The 26,018-nt window shown below is 42.7% G+C and overlaps 1 protein-coding gene across 1 annotated transcript; it reads left to right on the top strand.

Moving 5' to 3' along the window:
• Window positions 1-707: 707 nt before the first annotated feature.
• On the top strand, window positions 708-25,298 carry TNFSF13 (TNF superfamily member 13). Its single transcript, XM_066593831.1, has 6 exons — window positions 708-1,353; window positions 15,768-15,846; window positions 22,238-22,285; window positions 22,902-23,020; window positions 23,112-23,259; window positions 24,215-25,298. The coding sequence occupies exons 1-6, from the start codon at window positions 1,171-1,173 to the stop codon at window positions 24,322-24,324; spliced, it is 687 nt and encodes a 228-aa protein (XP_066449928.1). The 5' UTR covers window positions 708-1,170; the 3' UTR covers window positions 24,325-25,298.
• Window positions 25,299-26,018: the final 720 nt, after the last annotated feature.

Here is a 26,018-nt window from a genome sequence, read left to right as displayed (position 1 = left end):
TATGCATGTATGGCACATGACCACTGAGGCCAGCAATTGGCTGAGCAGTCACATGAGCTTTGAATGTCACGTGACCACTACAGTCTCTTCCAGAACGGCGGGAACAGAGTGGTGGGCTGCACAAGGGGGCCATCAGAATGGTGAGTGTAGGGCTTTTTATTGTTTCTGTTCATCCAAACATCAACCTAATATGTGGTTCCAAGTTATTGTTCTTTGTGTCCATATCATTTTATAGTATAGCAAGTGGGTACCGGACTGTGTGTTGGGTTCCTGAGTCAGTCCCCGGCAGACGAAACAAGACATAACGCTCAATCCTACATTAAAAAGTTAAATCAATATTATGGTAAAACAATCTAAAAACATAGCAAAAGTCACTTACCGATATTGGTGTCCTACTCATGTTTGAGAGATGTAAGGTGCTTGTTCGCAGAGCTGACACTACACTGAATGGACGTATACTCTTACGTCTACTAGGTCTAAAGGCTTCATTTCTTAAGCCATGTGACGGGTTTTTGGCAGGAACTAATGTCTTCAACTCAACTTGGCCGTTCTCAGGAAACAAAAAAAATCACCTGATTTGCATATAAGGATTTTCCTGGTGAGTCATTTAACTCGTGGCTCTCTTTGACTTTAATGGATTTATTGAGGAGAGAGAACGACTTGCCCGACCTTATCACTTTAATGAGACATTATAAGCAACTCCTGGAGGGAGGGGGGTGATAGAAGCTTATGAAATATCTTCTACTTATCCCTTGCTACTACCGTTTGGCAAGTCAGCTCTCTTCAGCATCTTGTTTATAGCAGTCTGTTATATGACTTTCTTCCTCATTCTGGGGCTGTCTCTTTCCAGAACATCATTCTCTCTCCGCACTCCACAATTTCAGTTAATACCTTTTCTTTTCAGTCACTTTCATTTTCATTGCTCAGTTTCTGACTTTCCCTCTTTCGGTTTGGCTTTGTTTCTTGTTTTGCATCATCTCCGGCACAATTTTTTGGAGGCACTTTCCAACTTCTTTGCATTCCCACCTCGTGTCTTCTCCAGGAAAGGTTCTACACCACCAACTCTACCAGTTTTCATTGTTGGATTATGGTGCGATAATCTCCGGATCGCTGTTGCTGCCCTACCTTATATAGAACCTCCTGCCACTGCTACTGGTTGCAAGGAACATCATGTCTTATGGAGTTACAGTTAATGTGGTTCCAGGCCTGGCGCGGGGCTTGTGGGGTGGGACAGGATCATGGTTGGGGGTCCTCCTTTGCCTAATTGCATTGGTCTACCAGTCTATTCATCTCGGAAACCTGCAGAGAGAGCTTTCTGTATTTCAGAAGAGTAAAGAGCAGCCCCAGTTGGAGGTAAGTGCCTTCTTGCAGGACTTCCTGATGTCTTACTTAGATGGTTAACCAGTCCTCAGAATTGTTTTTGCCAATTGTTGTATATTGCTGATCCAGGCATGTAAGAGTGATTCCAGATCTGCTGTGCTGTGTAAATGCTATATCTGCACAAGGGTGTACACCGGGCGTATTAACAATAATTAACACCAAATTTCCCTAAAGGGTTGAAGCCCCTTATTAAAGTCTAACTTTATTGAACTAAATTAAAATACTAAGAGGCATAGGGATTACAAATACAAAGACCTGCCTAGCCAACCTGGGAGCACCTAGCCACCTGTGATATATATCATTCACTGCTGCTATCTGCTGTATACTGTGCTTCATATAGCCCTCCTAGATAGCAGGTAGATATATATATATAGTATCACGCAGGTCACTGCTGCAGACTAATACTATGCTTAAACAATATCTCCAGATCTGCGTGTTTGAGCTAAAAGAAACATAGTCCTCCCCCTCCCTTAACATGCTTCGCAAACATAGTGGTGTCCTCAGGGGTTATTAGAGGCCCACCTACATGATAGCTCTTATATATAATGAGGGAGGGATTCTCCCATTTGACTTACCAGTGACAGACAGTACTTAAATAAAGCTTGAGGGCAAAGTATATCGATACCAAATAGCAGTGAAGAGATAAGGGACGATACCTACCTGGCTCTTCCATGACTCAGATCAACAATCGGTTGGCTAATATGAACCCCAACCCCTCAGCCATCAAAAGCGCCCCTGAAGTTGGAGGATGCAGTTCCAAATCGGAACCGCTGTTAAAAACGGCTTCTGCCGTCTCCTCATTGGCTGTGACTAATAGCCAAGGACCCAACCAGAGGAGTAAATTAAAGCTTCTGGGCCCCAGTGTAAAATCTGTAACAGGGCCCTCAACTGTAATGCTTTATTCATACTACTAGGCTTATTATATGGAGAGGATAGGCCTTATGGGCCCCCCAAGGGTCCTGGGCTCGGGAGCAACCACATCCCCTATAGTTGATGGATCCGACCCACTCCTGTTACATTGCAGGAGCAGGAGCTTTAATTCTGTACCATATTTTTACCACCAGCCAGGATTAAAGCTTAGGACCAGGTGCTGTAAATTTACGGTGCTTGGTTCTTTAGGCGTTAAGTGAGGCACAGGTATCAGAACTCAAAAAAGGACTGTCATTTACTCCTACTCCCACATTCTTACATTTCAATTATGTAAAGAACATCAATGTATTCTCAAGAAAGCTCATTTTCATGTTATACCAGCTAAACAGGATGCCCAGGGGAATGATCTTGCAGCTCTGGAGACTTTGATAAACCTCTTAGAGGAAAATGACAGACACACCAGTTAGCACGCCCCCTTTACTAGACTAAAAGCAAAATCCAAAAATACACCGACCTTCAGCCAAAACAGCAGTTTAGACCAATTTACTTGTTTGGGTCACAAAAGACATTTGTGAAGAAACCAAAGAAAAGTATGATACATTCTAATTTAAATCAAGAGGAGAAAGCGGCCCTCGAGTAACTGTGTACTAATCATAAAATAGTAATTAACCCTTCATACAAAGCAGGAACATAGTAGTCATGGAGCAACGTGACTGTACAGTAATATTAGAGAGACTCCTTGAGGATAAACAGGTCCATCAGACATTATCCCATGATCCCATAACCCAATATCTTACTGAATGTTATAATCCATCAGAACAAGCATGTATCGATAATCTATTATCCAGTGATGAGTTCAAGTTTACTTATAACCCTCGCCCTCCATCGCCACTTTTTATGTGATTCCGAAATTGCATAAAAAGACTATTCCAGTCCCAGGCAGACCAATAGTATCAGTTAACGAGCGATAATCTAACCCAAAATGCAAGCATTTACTTGGACAAAGTTTTGATCCCCTTTTTCGGCACACTTCCCTGCGATTGTAAAGATACGAAAGACCATAGCTAAGATACATGATATCCCCGTCTGCAGTAACGCATGACTCGCTGGCATAGATGTATAGAGTCTCTACAGTAATATTAAGCTCTAACCGGGCCTAACAGCTGGTAGACATTTTTTATACACATGGGACCCTTCTCTTCTCTCACTATAGGTTTGTGGAAAAACGATTATTATTCATTCTCACACAATTATTTTAGTTTTGACAGTGCCTTTTAATTTTGCGTGGTACAGCAATGGGCACGGCCTGTGCGCCAGGCTATGCAAATGTATTCCTAGGGTGGTGGGAATCCACAGTGGTATTTTCTGATGAGATGGAACGTTACACAAGTCACACACTGTTCTGGGGCGGGTTCTTCGATGACGAGCTTATCATATGGGATGGAGATGGGGCACTTTTGAGGAATTCGTATCCACTTTGAATAACAATAACATTGGTTTTCTGTGTACCTGTAATGTCCATGAAAAGCAAATTCCCTTTATTATTTAGGCAGAGTCATTAGTCTGCGGCAGTGACTGGCTTGATACCTTGTATACCTGTTAGCTATTTAGGAGAGCTCTATGAAGCACAGGATACAGCATATTGCAGCAGCAGTGGATGATGTATACTAGAGGTGGCTCAGCAGCAGTGGATGATGTATATTAGAGGTGGCTCAGCAGTAGTGGATGATGTATATTGGGGGTGGCTCAGCAGCATTGGATGATGTATATTGGGGGTGGCTCAGCAGTAGTGGATGATGTATACTAGAGGTGGATCAGCAGCATTGGATGATGTATACTAGAGGTGGATCAGCAGCATTGGATGATGTATACTAGAGGTGGATCAGCAGCATTGGATGATGTATATTAGAGGTGGCTCAGCAGCAGTGGATGATGTATACTAGAGGTGGCTCAGCAGCGTTGGATGATGTATATTAGAGGTGGATCAGCAGCAGTGGATGATGTATATTAGAGGTGGCTCAGCAGCATTGGATGATGTATACTAGAGGTGGCTCAGCAGCATTGGATGATGTATACTAGAGGTGGCTCAGCAGCAGTGGATGATGTATACTAGAGGTGGCTCAGCAGCATTGGATGATGTATACTAGAGGTGGCTCAGCAGCATTGGATGATGTATACTAGAGGTGGCTCAGCAGCATTGGATGATGTATATTAGAGGTGGCTCAGCAGCAGTGGATGATGTATACTAGAGGTGGCTCAGCAGCAGTGGGTGATGTATATTGGGGTGGCTCAGCAGCATTGGATGATGTATACTAGAGGTGGCTCAGCAGCAGTGGGTGATGTATATTGGGGTGGCTCAGCAGCATTGGATGATGTATACTAGAGGTGGCTCAGCAGCATTGGATGATGTATATTAGAGGTGGCTCAGCAGCAGTGGATGATGTATATTAGAGGTGGCTCAGCGCCCCCTGGCTTGACAGGCAGGTGTTTCTGTGCCTCTAAGTATTTTAATTTAGTTCGGTAAACGTTATGCATGGTATGTCCTCATTATCTAATATCACCTCAGTCTGGCTGTAATGTAATCTGTTTATGTTTAATAGGTCATCCTGAGCAAATATTAACTTGTGTTCACTAAACGGGAGCAGACTATAAAGATTACAAGAGAATTAATTCATTAAAAAGAAAGAAAATAAATCAGGGCGGTCAGGGGAACTTTGTAAGGACAAAGCCTTCATTAAATACGATGACAGAAGGGGGTGCAGCCGACAATTATAGGGATGATGTATATGTGGTATGGGGAAGGTAGGAAACTACTGCGATAGAATTATAAATGACAAGAGCAGCAACAATAATAATAATTCTAATAATATATTAAATGATGAAATAATTACTAGATGTAGATAGAAAATGAATGGAATATAATAACTGCAAAAACTCCAAAAACAATAATGATATATTAAAACAAATACAACAATGTAATAGAATAAAAAACATTCATATTTCTAAAAACACTAAAACAAGAATGTATTAAAATATTAATTACTAAATGTTTGATGTAATTCATAAAAACATTTATAAAAATGACAGTAAAAACAAAAGTAATTAAATAAAATGTAACAAGTGGAGTTTCTGTAAATAAAAAAAATCCCTATTTAATATAAATATCTAATCCAGATGTACGAAGAATACATTTACATCTAATTAGAATGGGTTATTTCATAATTTTAGTATATGGCAGCATGAAATTTAAATAATAAAATATTTAACTCATTAAGGACTCCAACATGTTTCATTTTTTTTTCAAATCCACCCTTGAAGAACCATAGCAGGAAGGCTTTTACTAGGTGGGTCATTTCTTTATGGTACCGTTTATTGTACCATATGACGTATTGAAAAAGTTTGAGAAAGTGGGGCGAAATGGAATAAAAACATAATTGTGCCGGTATTTTTTAGGTTTCATTTCTATGGCATTAACGATGCAGTGAAAATGACGTTAATATTATTGTCGGCACAATATTTGTTTCACTGCATGTTTTACTAATTAAAAAAATTTAAAAAAACTTTTTTAATTAAGAAAGAAAACGTGCTTTTTGTGGCAATATTCTGACAGCCAGCCCTGTTATACTTTTCTGTTGATGCAGTGATGGGAGGGCTTGTTCTTTGCTGAAGGAGCTGCAGTTTTTGTAGATGACATTTTGGGTACATGTAATTTTTAATTCTATGTTTTTGCAGGTAGGGTGACTAAAACAAACTGCAATTTTTACACCTCTCACTGTTTAGGATGAATAAGTTAATATTTGAATTGTTCAGACTGGTACAATGCGCCAATAAGGTTTTTTCATTGTTAGAGTTTTTATGTGAGAAATGAGTAAAGGGCGGTTTGTTAAACTTTTAATTCTTTTTTTTTTTTTTTTTTTTTCAATTTCATGAAACATTTTTTTTTCTGTGCCACTAGGGTGTTTGAACATGCAATCGCTTGATCATATTGTATTGCAGTATATTGTACCTGGCAATGTTAACCTATTCGTCCTGCCAGAGGGGCTTAACAGGCTTAAATACATGGCAGCCCTGGGAGCCTTCACTAGATTCCAAGTTGTCATTGCAACCCATCAGCACCCAGTTATCGCATCGCACGTGGAGTGATGGAAGGAACCAATGTCCAGCAGCTTAGATGCCACAGTCAGCAATGACCATGGCATCTAAGTGGTTAAGCTGTCACAATCAGAGTTATAGCAGATCACGGCCATTGCGGGTGCGTTTCAACTGTTTTCCACAGCCAGCACCCGGCAAGTATAGATTGGAGTTGGTTTGCATGTTCCATACTCTCACCGCATCAGGTGACACACATTATATAAACATACATTCACATCATTGGTCATAAGGTGTGTAACAACTCTAGTCAAGAAAGGAAGAATAGCGTGCATGAAAAGGGCTTCTGTTACAATATGCAGCTGCGGCTACCAACTCACCTCTCTCGGTGGCCGCGGCATGCACTCTGTTCCTCCTTCTTGCAGATGCTGCTTCACAGCATCTGAACTGGCTGTAGATGCAACCCAAAGGGCGCATGTACTCGGCTATGTTCTTAAAGAGCCATCATATAACTTTCAATATTGTCCCTACAATTCCCCAGTGTTCCGTAGATATGTCAGGCATCCTCACACTATGGAGCATCGAGGCCCTTTTGGTCTGTGCGCTCGAGGTGCGTTTTCAAGTTTGACTCCTAACATTTAGCTAATCCGACTGCGCTCCTCTCTCTTCTCCCAACATTGGCTTGGTACTGTGACTATGCTTCTGTCCACCGTCTGACTCCTCACCTCTGGCCTGAATTACCATACTGTGACCAATCTCTGGCTTTGTTCCTCATCCTGAACTGTGCCGCCTGCCCTGACAATGATTGTCTGACTATGCTCCTGTTCACACCCTGAGGTACTGTGTGTAGGTCTATAGTAGCTTCAACTGCCACAGTCAGTACTGGCACCACTTCCTGAATAACAGCTCCAGGACTCCGCAGTAGCTTATATCCCAACCGGTGGAGTTAAAGAGTGAAGACCGGGGGTCCTCAGGTGCCAGCTCAGGACTTGGCCAAAAACTAAACCAGTCTGTGGCTCAATGAATCTACATCCATTGATCCTGACAGGTTTTCTGAACTTGTCAACTCCCTTGGAGTCATGCCAGGAACACAACCCCTGTTCATATACCCTAAGCTAGAACAGAAAGAAGCTCTACTGAACTTCATGCCATTATTGTATTACAGGACGACCATCTATCGGAATGGTCGTCGTGTAATGCTACATTTCCAAAATGTCTGGTTGACAGCACCTCTCCCCTGAGAGCAGGACCTAGGGTGATCCGCTGTTCTGCTTTCTGAAAGGGTTTGTATCGGTTGTGCAGCCTCATTAAGGCTGGGTTCACACACATCGGAATCCCGGCGGAAATCTTGCGGTGTGGCCGCTGCGAAAAACCGCAAGATTTCCGCCCGGAGAAGTGCTGCTTCAGAACCTGCAGCACTTAGCCGCTGGTTTTGAAGCTGCCTGGCTGCTCGCTCTTCTGCTGCGGCCGGTGCTCCCATAGAGGAGAGCGCGGATGCAGCGGAAGAAGAAAAAAAATGAACATGCTGCGGCCGGGGAATCCGGACCGCAGCGCCGGCTTCTGCCTGCTTTGCCGCAGCGGATTCGCCGTTCCGTGTGGACGAGATTTCTGAGAAATCTCGTCCACATGGCTAGCTAACACCGAGATTTGCCGCGGCTAAATTCCGGACGGAATTTCCGCAGCAAATCCACCCGTGTGAACCCAGACTAACGGTATGTTCACATGTTGCAGAAACACTGCAGATTTTCAGCAGCTGAATTGGAAAATCCATAGCATGTTACACTACAGGCAATGTGAATGAGATTTCAAGAAATCCCTTTAAGGGCTGTGGAATTTTTGTGTCACCGCACTCCAAGAGTTGTAACTTTCGTTTTCCCCACCAAGCAGCTGCAGGATGGCGTGCGTTTTGTGGCAAAAGGTCTATTTTTAAATGGCACAATTTAGAACTATGGAAGAAATCCAAAAATGATAATCACTCTCGCCAGTAATGTGATTTTCCCAGACAGCGCCAGGATAGCGTCTACCCCCAGGACAGGAAGCCAGCAGTTATAAAAAGGTAGAACCTCCTACGCTGCCTCGGTGGTTACGGAGCAAAAGAGGAATCCAGGTTAACAACTGAAATATTATTTTATTCACATCCCTCGTCCAAGTGAGAAAAAAAATAGGGAGGGAATGCGGGGTGCCGTTATGAATTCCGGAAAGTTTAATTACTGGGGATTGTATTTATCATTTTCCCCTTCACCCTTGATAGCATCAAGAGAGAAAACAGGCGATATCCTTAGGGTGGGACCACTGCTTGCAACACTTTCCTTCCAAAGGAAATGTCAGATACAGATAGCAAGTTTAGCCTGTAGCGGCAGAAGAAAGTATAAGGAGGACGACCAAGGGGCTGCATTAACCCTTTGCAGTCCAATTTTGGATTCAGGGTTTACTAGGGGGCTTTCTCTTTCTGCCATTATACAATGGCGCCATCTGCTGGCTAGAGCCAGTACTGCGGTATGGGAGATGCTGGAGAGGCCCCCAACAAAAGAGCGGCCAGTAATATACAGTAAGAATACTCTGCCGGACGTCTTTCGACATCAGAGCTGTACAGCCTTCAATCAGAATGTCTTCAGACGTCAGACAGTGGATTGGAAAGGGTTGAAAACTGCCTCAACTGAAGCTTGGCTGCTGGCCTTTGAGTCCAAGGTTCTGATAGAATGAATCCTAAAGCCAGCAGAAACAGACTCTCGAACTGACTCACAAGGCATGCAAATGGCCTGTTTTATCTAGTTATCATATGCTTGCTTGCATCGTTGTCTTTGATTGGCTCCTGGAACTCTACAGAATGAAAGGATTTCTTAATCCCTTACTAGCTACAATGTACCGAACCAGGAATCTGCTGATGTCCAGACAACCAAGATATTTCTCCTTAGTTCTAGGATTATCAAGAAAGATGGCAATAAGGATTTATGAAAGCGGGAGACAACCTTGAGGTGAAAGGTTAAAGCAGTTTGGATAACCCCTCTAATGTTCCAGAATGTTGGTATTTGGAGGTTTTAAAGAAGACCTATCATGGTGCAAAGTCAGCAGGGCTGCTTACAAAGCTCTGCAGCCACAGCCCCGCTTAGGCAACTTTCACATCTGCGGTGTGGACCTGTTTTCCTGCTCCATTCAGGAAGCAGGAAAGAGGAATCCCCAGGCCAAACAATTCCATCTTATGACAGAACCGAACAGCCCCAAATGGGTGTCCTAGAGTATAATGGGGTCCGTCCAGTTTGCCCAGCAGTTTACATAAAGAACAAGTACTGCATGCAGAGCTATTTCTTTCGGTATTTTGTGCCGGATCTGGGACGAAACCTTTGAATTGATGTTCCACCGCAGATGCGAAACCGGGCTTACTCTATCCCCATGTTTTTTCAAATTCACCTTCATTCACGCCAATACGGGATCTTCTTAGGTTCCTGGCACTGCCAATATGTCAAGAGGTCAGTCGTTGCAGCTCACTGTCAATAGGTGACATCAGACTTGATTGACAGTCCGATGTCACCCTCTGACAGTGAGAGGTGGGGACTGCTGACTTGGCACACTGACCGCTCTGGGAAATGGGTTTAAAGACAGAAGAGCCGGCTTGGGTGAATGGAGGCAAGTATGAAAAAAAAACAGGGATAGCGTTAACAGGGTGGCACAGACTTTACAACTTGACAGGTCCTTTTAAACAAACAAAGCCTACAATTAGGCTGTCCTTCAGGCTGAGGTGACAGCCACCAGAAAAATCGATTGTTTGGGTAGAAATTCTAATGGAACCTGTGTCTAACAATTCTAAGGGTGTTGAGACAAGTGTATCTAGCACAAGACTAACATCCTTTGGAGGAACTTTAAAATTACTAGATAAAAAGGATCTGGGGATGGATCTAAGAAAACTCCCTATCCATGCTTGTTTTGTAACATTGGTATAAAAAACAGCCCCTCGAGCAGAAACTGTACCTGAAAAGTGATTAGACTAAGACCATTTTAATAAAACTCATTGCAAGAATTTCAAAACCCAAGGAAGTGGAACTTCAGAAAATGGAAAGGGGTCTAACACTAAATGGTGAAGCCAGGTGTTCGAAACTTTATGGTAAATTCTATAACTTATTCTTTCTCTTTGTACTTTTCAGAAGAGTGTTTGTCAACTTCTCAGAAAGACCCTACCTTAGCACTAAACTTCGATCAAGTCCCATGTTGTCCTGAACAAGTTTTTGACCTGGGGGTATAGAACTAAGCTCTAGGACAACAGATTCAAAGTCTCGGCCAACACCACGGGTCATTTGGCAACATGATGCTCAATCATGTGAACCAAGCCTTTCTGAGCAAAAGAATAACTCTGGCCTTGTCCTCCCTGATTTTGAGAATGGATATAGAAACAGGAAAGCAAACCACATCTATTTGGAGAAGGAGGGCATCTACCGCAAAAGCAGAGTCTTTGGGGTTGTAGGAGTACATTTTTTTAACTTTCCTGTTCTGCTCGGTAGAGACCAAATCTATCACTGCACAGCCCCAAAGACTGACAATCTTGACAAAGGCTTCCTAAGCCAATAACCCCTACTCTGCCTTGTCTAACCTGTGATGACTTAAGGCCCATTTAAGTTAGCAGAGCAGATAACCCCTCAAAGATCACTCAAAGGACAGTTTGAGCCATTATTTTGCATAAAAAATAATTGGCATTGAAGTAGCTTCTCAGCTACTTAAATACCAATTATCTATGTAAATGAAGCCTTCACTGAAAGCAGCTAATAGCCCAAGGCTATTATCTGCGCTCAGATCCTTTGTTCTCCGGGGGGGGGGGAGGGGGGTTGGGGGGTAAAACAATGCTATCAGCACCCCACCTCCCCCCCACTGGGGAACGACTGATAAAAGGGATTGTTAAAATCAAGTTAGCTTGATTTTAACGATCACCAAAAAGTGCCCGACATGCGGGTGCCCCGCGCCCATTTACACGCACCGATTATCGCTAAAATGATCGCCGATTAGCAAGTTTTTAGCGATAATCGTCTAGTGTAAATGGGCCTTTAGAAAGTCGGCTTTTGGGTTGCCCTGTCCCCTACAAGGTGTTCTAAAAGACTGTTGGGCTTTCTTTATCAAGAGACTGGATCTGGTGACCCCATAACGATTCGGCTATGCTAGCATTGTCATGTTCTCAGACAAAATACGAATGTGGCAATTGTGTATCTCTGGAAAGAATTTTGCTACGGCTTTCTGGACTGGTGTGAGCTTCTTTAGGGTGGAAATTTGCTACGAAGCCCAGAAAGTTTTAGTTACACCCCTAGACCATAGCGCAGACTAAGAAAAGGGGTTCTGTTTGTCTCCCTACTGTGATCCCCAACATTGCTTGACTTCATATAGTTGTAGCCCTTAAAGAGGTTGAACCACAGTAGACTCTCATCATCTACTCATAGTGTCACCTTGTTCTCCTTACTGTGGGCTCTCTGCACCCACCTGCAGTGTTGTCAGATTGAGTGGAGTGGCGGTCGCACATGTGCAGTTGCTACTCCATTAATTTCAATGGGGCAGGCGGAAATAGACGAGTGCAAGCGTTCAGCTATCTTCAGCAGTCTCCTCATCACTGCAGGGGGCACAGTGAGTCTGCAGTGAGAAGAGGAGGCACCAGACCCCCATCCTCCGAATCAGTGGGGGTCTCATCAGAAGCGAGACCCTCCCACTGATGCATTTTATCACCTTATCTGTGAACAGGTGATAAGTCTATTGTGGCACAACCCCCTTTAACGATGGTCCCCAGAGCAGAGCAGTCCTGTAGACAAGTCTTAACAAATGCCAGTACATATTAAATAAATGATGGCAGTAAAGGGACGTAATTACATAATAATAATTACAACATGAAAGGCCTTCCCAGTGCAACAAAAATAAAATGTTAAAAACTTAATAAAGTTAGTAAATGGTAATAAAAAATATGCAAAAATAAACTTAAATCAATCATTTTTATTAAGTGAAAAATGTTTACAATTATCATTACTGTTTAATATAATGTATTCATGAAGTTATCCAACCTTGTGATATTGATGGCCTATCCTTGACCGTAACTTGAAGTTCCCTAAGGGGACTAAAAGGAAGTGTAAAGGCCCATTTACACGAGCAGATAATCGCTCAAAGATCGCTCAAACTACAGTTTAAGCGACAGCTTCGAGCGATTATTTTGCTTAAAAAATAATTGGTATTTAAGTAGCTTCTCAGCTCATTAAATGCCAATTATGTATGTAAATGAAGCCTTCACTGAGAGCATGCTAATAGCCCAAGGCTATTAGCTGAGCTCCGATCCTTTGTTCTCCACTGAGGAAACAATGCTAACAGCTATTTAGCACTGATTGCTAAAATCAAGCTCACTTGATTTTAATGATCAGCGAAAAGAGACCATTTACACGCACCGATTATTGCTAAAACGATCACCGATGGGCGAAGTTTTAGCAATAATCGTCCAGTGTAAATGGGCCCTAAAAATGAGCTTAAAAAGTTTAATTAATTGTTACAATAAAGTATTAAAAAGTAAAAAAAAAAAACCTCTCTACATATTTATAAAAAAATCAAAGCAAAAAAACACATTTGGTATCGCTGCATCTACAAAGGTCTGATTTATCAAAGTAACGCATTATTTATCGCGCATAGTGAACATTGTCAGAAAAAAAATGCATGACTCCAGAATTGCACTTTTTTGGTCACCCATTCTCCAAGGAAAAATTGAATAGAAAGTGATCAAAAAGTTATATGTACTCGAAAATGGTACCAATGGAAACAACAGGCCATCGCGCAAAAAATGAGCCCTCACACAACTATGTTGATGAAAAAATAAAAAAGGTTTGGCGGTCAGTAGATGGCGGCAGAAAAGAATTGTATTTTATTTTTTAGAAGTACGTCAAAAGAAAGAAAAAAAACTCTATGAATTGGGTATCGTTGTAATCCTAATGACCCGTAGGATAAAGTCATGTTAGTTTTGCCATAGTGTGTTCACGGTAAAAGCAAGACACCTCCAAAGATGGTGGAATTGTGGTGTTTTCCCACTTCACTTCGAAATTATTAAAAGTTTTTCAGTACATTAAAGAGTACCATTGAAAAATTACCGTCATCCATGACAAGTAAGGATGAGCGAGTATAATCGCTAAGGCACTATTCGTTCGAGTAATGTGCCTTAGCCGAGTATCTCCCTGCTCGTCCTTAAAGATTCGGGAGCCGCTGCGGGGGAGAGCGGGGGAGAACGGAGGGGAGATCTCTCTCTCCCTCTTTCCCGCCCGCTCTCCCCCGCTCCCCGCCGCGACTCACCTGTCAGCCGCGGCGGTCCCCGAATCTTTATGGACGAGCAGGGAGATACTCGTCTAAGGCACATTGCTCGAACGAGTAGTGCCTTAGCGAGTATACTCGCTCATCCTTAATGACAAGTCATTGGTTCAAGACACTGGAGGAAATTTACTAATCCTTGCATTTGTGACGCTGGGCTTAGTATGATTTCCCCCGACTCGCTGAATACATGAAGAGACGTAGGCCTCTTCATGCATTCAGCGAAACCCCGGTAGCTCCATGCACCTTCTCAGAAATGTATGCCAGGTCAGACTTGGTGTACATATCTGGTATAAGTTAGGCCAGTTTTTGACCTAAATTACACATAAAACAGTTGGTCTGGGCCAACCACGCCCTCTCCTGAAAGCTCTGCCCACTTTTCAAAAAAGTGGTGGGGCTGATGTAGAAAGCTAGAAAGTCGCAAATTTTTGCAGGAATACCCGACTGCACAAATATTTGCAACTCTTTTTACGGCACAAAGTGGTGTAAAGGCTTTCATAAATGTCCCTCACTACTCTCCTCAGAGCTTTCCTTTGATTGGCTACCACTTGTTCCAATCACTCTTCTTTCAACAGAACATAGAAAAACACCCTAGACCAAAACACCGCATTCAACGACCAAAAAAATCCACCTGTCACGCTCGTTCATGTTATGAAAATGGTCTAGAACGTAAAAACTGAAAGTACACGGTAGCGAGTGGTAGAGCCGCCCGTCGATGTTAGATCCTTATAGATTATACGACAGTCTTAGGTCTATGGGAAACGTCACAATCCTTTGTAGTCTCTTCTGAAAGGAGAGAATAGACTGATTCACTCTTAGCATATCTCCCACCAGAAATCTACTACGCACAACCAGCAGCATACGCAGAAATCAAGCCCTCAAAATTGTGCTCCTACCCAAAAAACAATTATGTTAGAGGCAGCTGATCTATAATGTGGCAGGCTGAGATACAATGACACAGCTCTAGGATACCTCTAAATAATGCGGCCACCATATAATAGATACCAACTCTATACAGTGATAGCGTTTACAGTGTTGTTACCTCCAGTGATCACAGGTGATGTCTCCTTTGATTGGTGATGTCCATTTCCATTCTTTATCTGGGTCCAGATCGCCATGAAAACACATCTCTGCACTCTCACTCCATCTTACTGTTACCCCCAATGAACCTCTCACTTCCCTAATAGTGCTAACATTCCTTCTGCTGCCCCACATAAAGTTGCTCTCCCCTCATAATGCTGGCATCCCCCTACTGCTCCCCCAATAGTGCTGGTATCTCCTGTCTCTATTTCCCCTAGGTCTCTAAGTCTCTGGGTAACTTAAATGCTAGCTGGAGACTTTAAGGGAAGCAGGAGGTGAGTCAGTGGTGGGACAGTGGGTGGGGCCAATCGGCTCTGGGGCCTTCTATCCCATGGACCCCATAGCATATGCATGGTCTTTTTTACATTGGTAGCATGCCACTGTGCATAACCTTTCTATCTCCCAACATCTACCATCAATGAGAAGTCTCCTGGCATCAAATTACATTTGTTCGTTGGCCTATCCTGCCAAAATTGATGGTCTTGGTTGAGTTTTGTCTAACATTTATGAAGACATACAAGGTCTGTCAGAACTCTTTGCCATTCCATCCTCAGGTGAAACAAATACACTGCACCTTTTCCTCCCGTGATAAGCTCCACAGGTGGTACTTGGCTATTGTCCACTCTTAATGTCACCTTAGAGGCTAAAGCTGGCAAAACATGAGATTGGCTGAGTGCCAAATGCTCATCTGTTGGCAGCTGTTTCACCTGGCTGTACCGTAAACTCTTACTTAGGCCAAGTGTACAAGTTTGCTTCAATGGGATGATGGGGAATAAGTCCAGCCACCATTGGTAGTTACTTATTTTCTGTGGGACCAAATGTTGAAATCCATCTCTTTACCCTATAATGGGAGAATACAAAGGCCTCTCTTACACATAAGAACATTGGCCGATCTTGGTAAGATCTTATGGCTTTTACCTTTTGTGCTTGTCTGCTAATAAAGAGGCTGATACTGCTAGTTGTCGGCTTAAAAAACGTTCTGACTGACCGGTTGACCAGCATAGCAATGTCAAAAGTGATTAACTGTTGCCTTTGCATTACAGGTCAGAAAGTTCTGTGAAACTCAGCTCTGCTCACGGCAGAAGAGAGACGTCCAAGGGATCAAGAAACGGAGACACGCTGGTGAGTTGACGGGGAAGATGTTTTGCCTTCTGCCCATGCTCTTCCTCGTGATCCCATTGTTCACGGCTCAACATTTTTTGTTAGCACTTCATCCTTCCCCTTGGCACACATAAAATATTGTGCAATGATGACTTAAAATTACATTGTCCGCTCAAAGAAAGTAATGAGCATTGTTCTAGAGACAGTCCGCTGGTAAGCCATCACTTCAGCACATGAGAAGTTTCCGTGTTACGATGCCAAGTTACACAAAGATCTCATGGACTGAACGTGACTGGGAGAATGCTACCAAGTGCTTGACAACTCACATAGCAGAGAGATCAAATGTCATCCTGCAGATGGAGCGGTGTTTACTGCAACCTAAAGTGCATTGTGCCACAGAAATGCGCTTCCAATTAAACTTCAATTTTTTTAAGGAACAACGGTCCTTCTAAGTAAACATCTGCCATACTTTAGCCGGCACACACGAGATAGCTGTTGACAAAAGGCTTGTTTGCAGCCATAATCTTTTTCAAATTACCCATAAACATGCATGGTTGGATAGGCCATGGCTATGTCAATATGGAGATAAGTTGCTGCCAGACACCTCTAAGCATTCTCTTCTCTCCCTGACCGTTCATAGTGGATAACTGTTGGGTTGATGCCACTGACGCAAAACCGATGGTCAATCCTGCTGAAATAAGCAGTTCCAGATGATCTTTATCTATCAGGTCTGGCCAGCTCGGGTGATCTTCAGTGTGCCCGTAGACATTCAATAGTTGTAGGGTGAACACTCGTTGATCCGGCAGCTATTTCTCCCAGCAGCTCCATACACACGAGTCCTTGGCATTCATGTGCTTTCATCAGGGATAATGGAGAAAGTCACAGCCAGACAGCTCTGGGGGGAAAAGGATCTGGCAATGAAATTCAATGCGCCCGAACTTCCTTTCTTCGGACATCCATAAACACCAAAAGTTCATGTACCTGATGCCGTCCCGTAGTCACCCATCCTAGTGATCACCCAGTATCCTAAGGTCATCCACCCAATAAAAAGGCTTTTTTGTGCTTTTTTTAGGTGCATAATAAATTTATAAATCTATAGTATGGCTCGCAGGAGGTTTAATGTGGAGGAGGCTTGCGCAATAATTCTGTCAGATTCAGCTAGTGAGGATGACCCCACTTTTCTGGCGTTATCCTCTTCATCATCATCAAGTGTGTCTGAACCCCCTGTACTCCACTCTTTTCTCACTGTGGACACGCTAAAAACGCTCACTGTTACTCTCATCCACTCTCGGCTTGATTATTGCAACTCGTTGCTGATCGGCCTCCCCTGCACCAGACTCTACCCTCTCCAATCCATCCTGAATGCGGCAGCCAGGCTCATCTTCTGTCCAGCCGCTACTCGGACGCCTCTGCCCTGTGCCGGTCACTGCACTGGCTGCCCGTTAAATACAGAATTCAATTTAAACTCACTACCTTCATCCACAAAGCCCTCCACAGCGCAGCGCCCCCCTATATCGCCTCCCTCATCTCAATCCATCAACCAGCCCGGGCTCTCCGCTCTGCTAATGAAACCAGACTGAGCGCCCCTTTAATTCGAACTTCTCACTCCCGCCTCCAAGACTTCTCCAGAGCAGCACCGGTCCTCTGGAACGCACTACCAAAGGCTACCCGGGCAATCCAGGACTCGCAGAACTTCAGGCGTGCTCTAAAAATGCACCTCTTCAGGGAGGCATACCGATTCCCTAAACAAACCCCTCTGTACTCCGCCTGATAACATGCTCCCTGACCTACTGACTGCAATCCCTGCTAGCCATCATAAACCGCTCCTGCAGTCATACTGATCCTGCCGTCACACGGCTAAATGTCTGCCCATTGTCTATGTGTATATCACCCCCCACTCTCCACCCCGCCATACCGTGCACATCTCCAGCCCTTTACCTTCTGTATCACCCCAATGCTTGTAGTATGTAAGCTCGTTGGAGCAGGACCCTCACCCCTATTGTTTCCATCAACTGATTACTATGTAACCGTGGTTCTGTAATGTCTGTACTTTTGTCTTTCTGTATCCCCCCTGTCTATGTAAGCGCTGCGGAATATGTTGGCGCTATACAAATAAAGATTATTATTATCACTCTCGATAAGGCATCCAAGGACTGCCACTTCAGAGGACCCCGATTCATCTCATGTTCAGTGGATTACCCCAGAAAATTTCAGACCCCAGACCTTTAACTTAACTGGGATCTCAGGGATACAATTTAATACAGCAGGGCTCATAGGGTTGGATTTTATAAAGGTCTTATTTTTTAGGATTATTTTATTGACTGTTTATACCCAAACTATTTTATATGCCCATAATTTCATCCGAGAAAACCCCAACTCCAGTTTTTCAAACCCCACAAATGCACCCTGTGGATGCATCAAAAATAAAAAAATTATGTATAGGGCTAGTAAAGAAGCTGAGCATTAGGGGCTACTAGAGCACTGATATTTTTTACCACACCCCGTACAATGGCATGCCAAAAATAAGTGTGTGGTATAAAAAAACTGGCTCTGCACATCATACAGGTGGCACTGTATAATGCCTACATGCCAGAGGGGCACTTTTCTTGAATTTCATGAGGAGATCATCAAGACCCTAATATTTGGGGACAAGGAAGGGGGAGCCCAGTACTCCTGGAAGTGGGGCCACACATAGTGTACCAGGGAACCATTTTTCTAGTGAGATTCCCTCCACTGGTAAGAAGGGAAGGGCGCAAAAAAAGTTGCAGAGTTTGTTATAAATGATGGATAAGGAGGGGCACCATTTATCACTGTGACACCCCACACAACCCATTGTGCATAAAAGATTACTTCACAATATGCTGCATTTCCTGGGAACTGTAATTCTATTATTGCGTTGAACCGTTGTATGATTTACCCAGATGGACTGGGTATACTTAAAGCCACACGCCGCTCGTTTCCTTCTGGGCCCCGTCATGTGCCCAAACAGCAGTTTAAGTCCACATATTGGGCTTTTCCATGCTTGGGAGACATTGGGTAACACATTTCAGAGCACTATGATATTACAGGATATAGACATTTGGTGACCAGCGGGGTTGTTGATCCGGGTCTTGGAGTCAGGGAGGAACTATCAAACGTTGGTCCAAATAATTTTTTCCCCCAAATAGGCTAAATTGGCTTCTGTGTCATTGGAGTCTCTGGACCTACAAGGGGGGAATAGAAACAGGCTGAACTAGATGGGCATTGTCTTCTTTCAGCCTAACATACTATGTTTCTATGTTACATGATGAGGCGATTTTTATTTTTATTTTTTGCCCCTGACAAAAATTAAAAATCTGGGGCTAAATCTCCATATTACTGGAAAATTGGAATTTTTTGTTTTCAAATAAAAAAAATGTTAAAAATCCACAAAACACCTGGGGGGTCAAAATGCTCACTACACCCCTTGATGAATCACCTGAGGGGTGTAGTTTCCGAAATTGGCTCAGGTCTTGGGGTTTTAAATGTACTGGTACCTCAGGGGCTGAAAACACAAATAGGCCAAATAGCGCTCCTCCTTCTGAGCCCGGCCGTGTGCCCAAATAGCAGTTTACTTCCACATATCGGGTATTTCTAAAAACTGCAGAATCTGGGTGATACATTCTGAGTTTTGTTTCTCTGTAACTTCTGCAGGGTTGTAGGAAGAATGGTTTTAAATCAAAAATCTGCAAAAAAAAATAAATGGAACTGTTCTAATTTTTTATGCATTTTTCTTAAATTCCTGTGAAAAATCGGAAGGGTTAATAAACTTCCCAAATGCCATTTTAAATACTTTGAGGGGTGCAGTTTTAGAACTGTGTAATTTATGGAGGTTTCCTCATATGCAGGCTCTTAAAGGGGTTGTCCCGCGCCGAAACAGGTTTTTTTTTTTTTCAATAGCCCCCCCGTTCGGCGCGAGACAAACCCGATGCATGTGTTGAAAAAAAAAACCGGATAGTACTTACCCGAATCCCCGCGCTCCGGTGACTTCTTACTTACCTTGCGAAGATGGCCGCCGGGATCTTCACCCTTTGGTGGACCGCAGGTCTTCTGTGCGGTCCATTGCCGATTCCAGCCTCCTGATTGGCTGGAATCGGCACACGTGACGGGGCGGAGCTACGAGGAGCAGCTCTCCAGCACGAGCAGCCCCATTCAACACGGAGAAGACCGGACTGCGCAAGCGCGTCTAATCGGGCGATTAGACGCTGAAAATTAGACGGCACCATGGAGACGGGGACGCCAAAAAACGGAACAGGTAAGTGAATAACTTCTGTATGGCTCATAATTAATGCACAATGTACATTACAAAGTGCATTAATATGGCCATACAGAAGTGTATACCCCAACTTTGTTTCGCGGGACAACCCCTTTAAAATCCACGTCAGAATGTAATTGGTCCTTTAGAAAAATCACCCTTTGAAATTTGCTGGTAAATGTGAAAAATTACAGTAGATTTCTATACTTTGGGGAGTCCTAATAAAAAACACTTAGCGCTCAGTCAGACGGGCGTTTGTTTTTTGCACATTTTTCCTGCGTTTGTGATTCGCATCCATTAGAACCAATGCTTTTCAATGGCAGCGGTCACATGTCCGATTTTTACATGTGCACAAAAGTCTGTGACGCAAATTATAGTACACCGTATTTTAACACACGGCTATCTGCGTTCGCAAAGAATTTTCTCAAAAACACAGGACTTGCCATTGCCTGCTATTGTTCTTTAAAACACAGCGGAACTGTGCGTTTTTTTTCCTGCATGACGCATGCTTCAGTCATGCAAATTTTTTCATGCATGCATTTTGCGCAAAAAAAAATTGCAAAAAAAAAAAAAACGCCCGTCTGACTGAGCCCTGACAAGGAAAAAAACTCAAGTTTGAAAATTGTGAATTTTTCCAGTTTTCAGTAAATTTAGATTTTTATTGATATAGACAAAATGTATTGATGAACATTTTACCACTAACACAAACAACATGTCACTAAAAGGATGACAGAATGGAGCACCTTTTGCTGTTTTGACCTGCTGCAGACGTGATGCATAACCAGACAGCAGATTCGGACAGTGTTTCTGAAGAGTCTTACCGCGTTACTCATGGGCAATGGCCTCCAGGTCACTAATATTCTGGGGTTCGAGTGCTGGAGCCGCCTTCTTCATACCCCAGCAAAGATTTTCACTCCAGAGAGTCTTCCAGGACTTCTGTTCAAACCAAGCCTTGGTGGGCTTTGAGGTCTGCTTGGGAGAACTGTCCTGTTGGAAGGTCCAATAACGCAAAAGCTTCAGCTCCCTCACAGAAGGCATGAGGTTTTCTCCTAGGATTTCCCGAAACTTGATTGAATCCATCGTTCCCTCTACATTCTGCAGGTTTCCATTGCAACCCCAGAGCATCACCAAGTCACCGTCATGCTTCACTGTAGGCAAGGGGGTCCATCCAGTGTATACTTCATTCTTCATCCTCTGGACATAGCGCTGATCTCTAGGCCTGAAAAGTTCCAGTATTGTTTCATCGCTCCACAGAACAGAAACTCAAACCTTCTGTGGCTTAGTTATATGGTTTTAAGCATATTTGAGCCGTCTTTTCTTGTGTTTATGAGTGCATAGAGCTGGATGTATATGTCTGGGAGTTCAGGCATGGAGACATTTAGTATGACCCTTACTATGCAGATGGAAACCTCACTCCCTGCTGCCACCAAATCTTGCTGCTGGTCTTTTGCAGTCACAGGAGAGTTTTTGACCACCTTTTCTGCCATGTCCAGGCAGTGTTGTCAGTGTACCTTCAATTTTGAACTGTCAAACTATAATTTCAGACCATCCAGTGCCTTTTCTATATTTTTATATCCTTTCCCTTGTTTTCACAAGGCAATGATCTCTTCTCTTAACTTTTTGGACCGCGCTCTTAACTTCAAAATATGGCTAATATGCAATCAAACGTCACAGGTATTTGATGTTTTATCTCAAGCACACCTGATACAACTAATGATACCCTTATTAGTTGCATCAGGTGTGATTGAGAACACCTAATTTGCAAAAAGTGTGCTCTTATGAGGGATCCCATTCAGGAGGTTGAATAAATTTGGGACTATTGTAGTAGTAATGAAAAGTGGCATTTTGTGGTGAATGTGAACATGTTATATTAGTTGAGCTGAGCTATTTAAATTAATCTTGTTTAATTGTTTTTGGGTTTTTTTTGCAAACAGCTGAAAGTTTGTAAATATGGCAAATAAACCTAATTTGCAATGGCAATTGAATAATTTTGATTCCAAGTGTTCAGTCAACTAATAGTCCACAGTGAAAATCTAATCTTGGTGCATTTGCCCTCATACCCCTAAATCAAACAGTTGAAAAAGAATTGAAAAAAAAAAAATTCTGCATTGTTACACTATACTGTGCTATGTCTTTCAGGAAATCGTTGTGTGCTTCACCTGGTGCCAAAGTCGATATATTCCAATGGTGAGAGTTTCCTATGATACTTTAAATATGTGCTCCCTTCTAGATGTCGCAAACCCTGCATAGTTTACTGTAAAAACATATGCACATAGTCCCCTTGAGACCCCATCGATTAACTAGAGAGTAACATAGAAATCACTGAGTGGGCTGTTCATTTTACATCCATACAGAAGAATCTTCTCCAGAATGTTCTGTCTTTCAGTTGGATTTTGAGACTTCTTATGGTTCTACGATTGTCTTCATCTGTCATCTTGCTTCTTCTTCAACTCTTCCTTTCACGCTTATCTTTTCCGATAAATGAGATCTTCTCACGGTATGCCCAAAATAAGATATAGCTTCAGTTTGTGAATTCATGCTTCAAGTGGAAGGTTTTACATGAATCTTGGTCAGAGATCTTCTGTTTGCATTGCCACACATAGTAGATGATGTCCTTTGTACGCAGGGGTTTCCAACCAGTCATTTTCCAACTACAACTTCGAGCATGCTTTGACAGCTTTTGGTAGGGAGCCATAGTTTTGGAACAGTTAATGACTGTTTACCACTGTCTTAAAACATAGGCTCTCACTAATGAATGTTTTCTGAAACTTCTTCAAATCTCTCCCTTCTTCTGTTACCTTAGACTTCCAGGATTGTACAGAAATCTCTTGGGACGTGTTCTTACAGGAGGGGAAATCTCTGCAGGTTGAAGGCAAAAGTGTTCAGGTGAAGCACTCTGGGATATACCTAATTTACAGCCAGGTATGATATTACCAGTTCCATCTCTTGGCATAATCCATTTTCATCTTTTCCTCTCCAAGCCAATGTTTTCTATCTCTTGCACCTCTCCTAGGTGTTTTACAAGGATACGACGTACACCATGGGTCAAATAATAATACGAAAGACAGATGGAGACTCGGAAAAGAGTGATATCCTTCTCAGATGCATTCAGAGTATGCCGGGGGAGAAAAGTCTTGCATTTAACACTTGCTACACGTCGGGTAAGACATCATATTACAATGATGGTGTAAGATGGTGTGGCATACTATTCTTATCTTGTATGTTATAAGTATGTATAAATATTCATGCCTCTTCAGATCTATTCCATTTTAGCCTGACGAAGAACCCGAGAGGTTCGCAAGCTCGCTATTACATCATGTATTTTTCTTCACCATTAAAATGTATCATATCTACAAGATTACGTGGTTTCTCTTGCTGGGAACAATCACGCTCTTATAAGTATAATGATGTAACTGACTTCAAGAAACTTTCTTTTTATCAGAGTTTTGTTGTTGGGGTCTCTAGGCTTCTTTGTGGTGGGTTCTTGATCTCTAAAATGATTGTGTCTGGTATGTTCTTCCTCTAACTCTTCCAAGCATGTGTTTTCAAAAGAGCATTACATGCCCAGAATAAGATAAAGTCTTAAGATGGCCATACACATAAAAAAATCACTGTCAGCTGACTACTATTTCTTCCGACTCAACCATCAACATGAACACAGGGCAATCAAAGATTCAGGCATGTTCAAATCCCTTCCATATCTGCAGCTGATAGAGTTGGGAGGCCCAAGTGACACAAGACAATTAGCCGATTCCCATCCAAATTGGTGGGCTTGGCTGACTTTTAGGCCATGTCTTCAGTCTTATTCAAGAAGTTGGACTTGGTTATGGATTCACTTGTTTGGCTTGACATCCAAGTATTTGACGACTGTAAAAGTTCAAAGGTATCAATGCTTTTCCTTTCCCGTTTCCTTATTTCCCAGCAATAACTTCCATAAAGTATCAAACAAAGGACTACACCATTCTGATTTTGTTTTTTTGTACTGTAAATGTGGGACCCCCCTCACTGCTATGCTTATAGAAAAGGTTTGGAGGATAGACATAGCCAAGACAAACGTTCAATGTCTTATAAGTATGTGTAGATGATGTCTGAGATTTGTATTTTGCTTTCTCTTAGGTGTTTTCCGGCTGCACAAGGGACAAACTATCACCCTGGTAATACCGCGGATAAATGCCAGTCTGGACATCAGCAGTCAAGCCACATTTCTTGGTATTATCAGATTGTAGACCACCCTGCAAACTGCCAAAGGACTATTATAGCAACAGAAAAACCAGTTACGGGTACATTATATTACAGGGTACCAAAAGTAAGGCAAATAATACGTTTGTTCTTCTCCATAGAGAATGTTACAAACAGAAGGGAGCTATGAGTCTGCCCCTCCTCCTGCAGGGTGATATATACAGAAGGGAGCTATGAGTCTGCTCCTCCTCCTGCAGGGTGATATATACAGAAGGGAGCTATGAGTCTGCCCCTCCTCCTGCAGGGTGATATATACGGAAGGGAGCTATGAGTCTGCTCCTCCTCCTGCAGGGTGATATTTACAGAAGGCGGCTATGAGTCTGATCCTCCCCCTGCAGGGTGATATATACAGAGGGGAGCTATGAGTCTGCCCCTCCTCCTGCAGGGTGATATATACAGAAGGGAGCTATGAGTCTGCCCCTCCCCCTGCAGGGTGATATATACAAAAGGGAGCTATGAGTCTGCCCCGCCTCCTGCAGGATGATATATACAGAAAGGAGCTATGAGTCTGTTCCTCCTCCTGCAGGGTGATGTATACAGAGGGGAGCTATGAGTCTGCTCCTCCTCCTGCAGGGTGATATATACAGAAGGGGGCTATGAGTCTGCTCCTCCTCCTGCAGGGTGATATATACAGAAGGGGGCTATGAGTCTGCTCCTCCTCCTGCAGGGTGATATATACAGAAGGGGGCTAAGAGTCCGCTCCTCCCCATAATGCGTGATATATACAGAAACCTGCTAAAACAGAGGCCAACGTTTGCAGCTTTGGTCTCTATTTTACTACCACCAGACTATACAGCCATCATACTTCTGTCTGGATGCTGTTGTTGTCTATCCAGCAGGAGTCCTGGGATGGAACCCTCCAAATAGGGGTGAAGACGGCGTGTAAATGTAGCCTAAAACAAAACTTGGTTGTCCTGTTACTTCCCGTTATTGATGACCACGCACACTACAAGTAATTAAGTTTTTCTACTATTTTATGTTTATTATAATAAAATACAGAAAAGAAAAACTTGTTTCTCCAGATTTGATTCTTTGATTGTTGGAGTTCCGGGGTCTCAAGGTGAAAACGATGTTAGGAGAGATGATATATCGTGTGTAGGCTTTGAAGTAGTAACACATAAGTAATGCTTAACTCCCTGCAGTGTATTCTGTATAGTGGGAGATACATGGAGAGAAAAACAACAATACAATCCTCCTAGAGGTTTTCTATATAGACACCAAATATAACAGAAGCCACCGAAAATCTATTACCGAGGCAAATAGATGAAGTGGCAAATCATAATGAGGTAATTATTATAATTAAACTACTAAAACGAAGGCAGTGAAGAAGCACTAAAAACCTATAAAGGGAAAAAATTAATGTAAAAAAGCAGCAAAGATGGAGACAGACAGACTTATTGTCCTGGAGAGTAAAACTAACCCTAAACTGTTCTTTAATTACAAAACTAGTAAAAAAAAAGATTAATACTGAAAGCATTGGCCCTTTAATAAATAATGTAGGGAAAATTGTAGAGGGTGATGAGGAGAAAACAAATCTAATAAATAGTTTTTTTTTCAAGTCTGTTCACAGAGGAAAATGAAATGTCAGACGAGATGCAGTGATGATGTAAACTTTTCACTAAATGTCACCAGTCTAAAGACCCATTTACATGCAACGATTATTGCTCAAAATTCGTTCAAA

The sequence above is a fragment of the Eleutherodactylus coqui genome, chromosome 2, assembly GCF_035609145.1.
Source record: "Eleutherodactylus coqui strain aEleCoq1 chromosome 2, aEleCoq1.hap1, whole genome shotgun sequence".
Classification (NCBI taxonomy): Eukaryota; Metazoa; Chordata; class Amphibia; order Anura; family Eleutherodactylidae; genus Eleutherodactylus; species Eleutherodactylus coqui.
Note: the sequence above shows the minus strand (reverse complement) of the source record. Positions and strands in the feature narration are given on the sequence as shown.

Coding starts and splice junctions, on each gene's coding strand:
- TNFSF13 (XM_066593831.1), top strand. CDS start 1,171: ATGTCTTATGGAGTTACAGTTAATGTGGTTCCAGGCCTGGCGCGGGGC. Junction 22,286..22,901: donor AAAGTCGATATATTCCAATG/GTGAGAGTTTCC, acceptor CTGTTACCTTAG/ACTTCCAGGATTGTACAGAA. Junction 23,021..23,111: donor TATACCTAATTTACAGCCAG/GTATGATATTAC, acceptor CACCTCTCCTAG/GTGTTTTACAAGGATACGAC.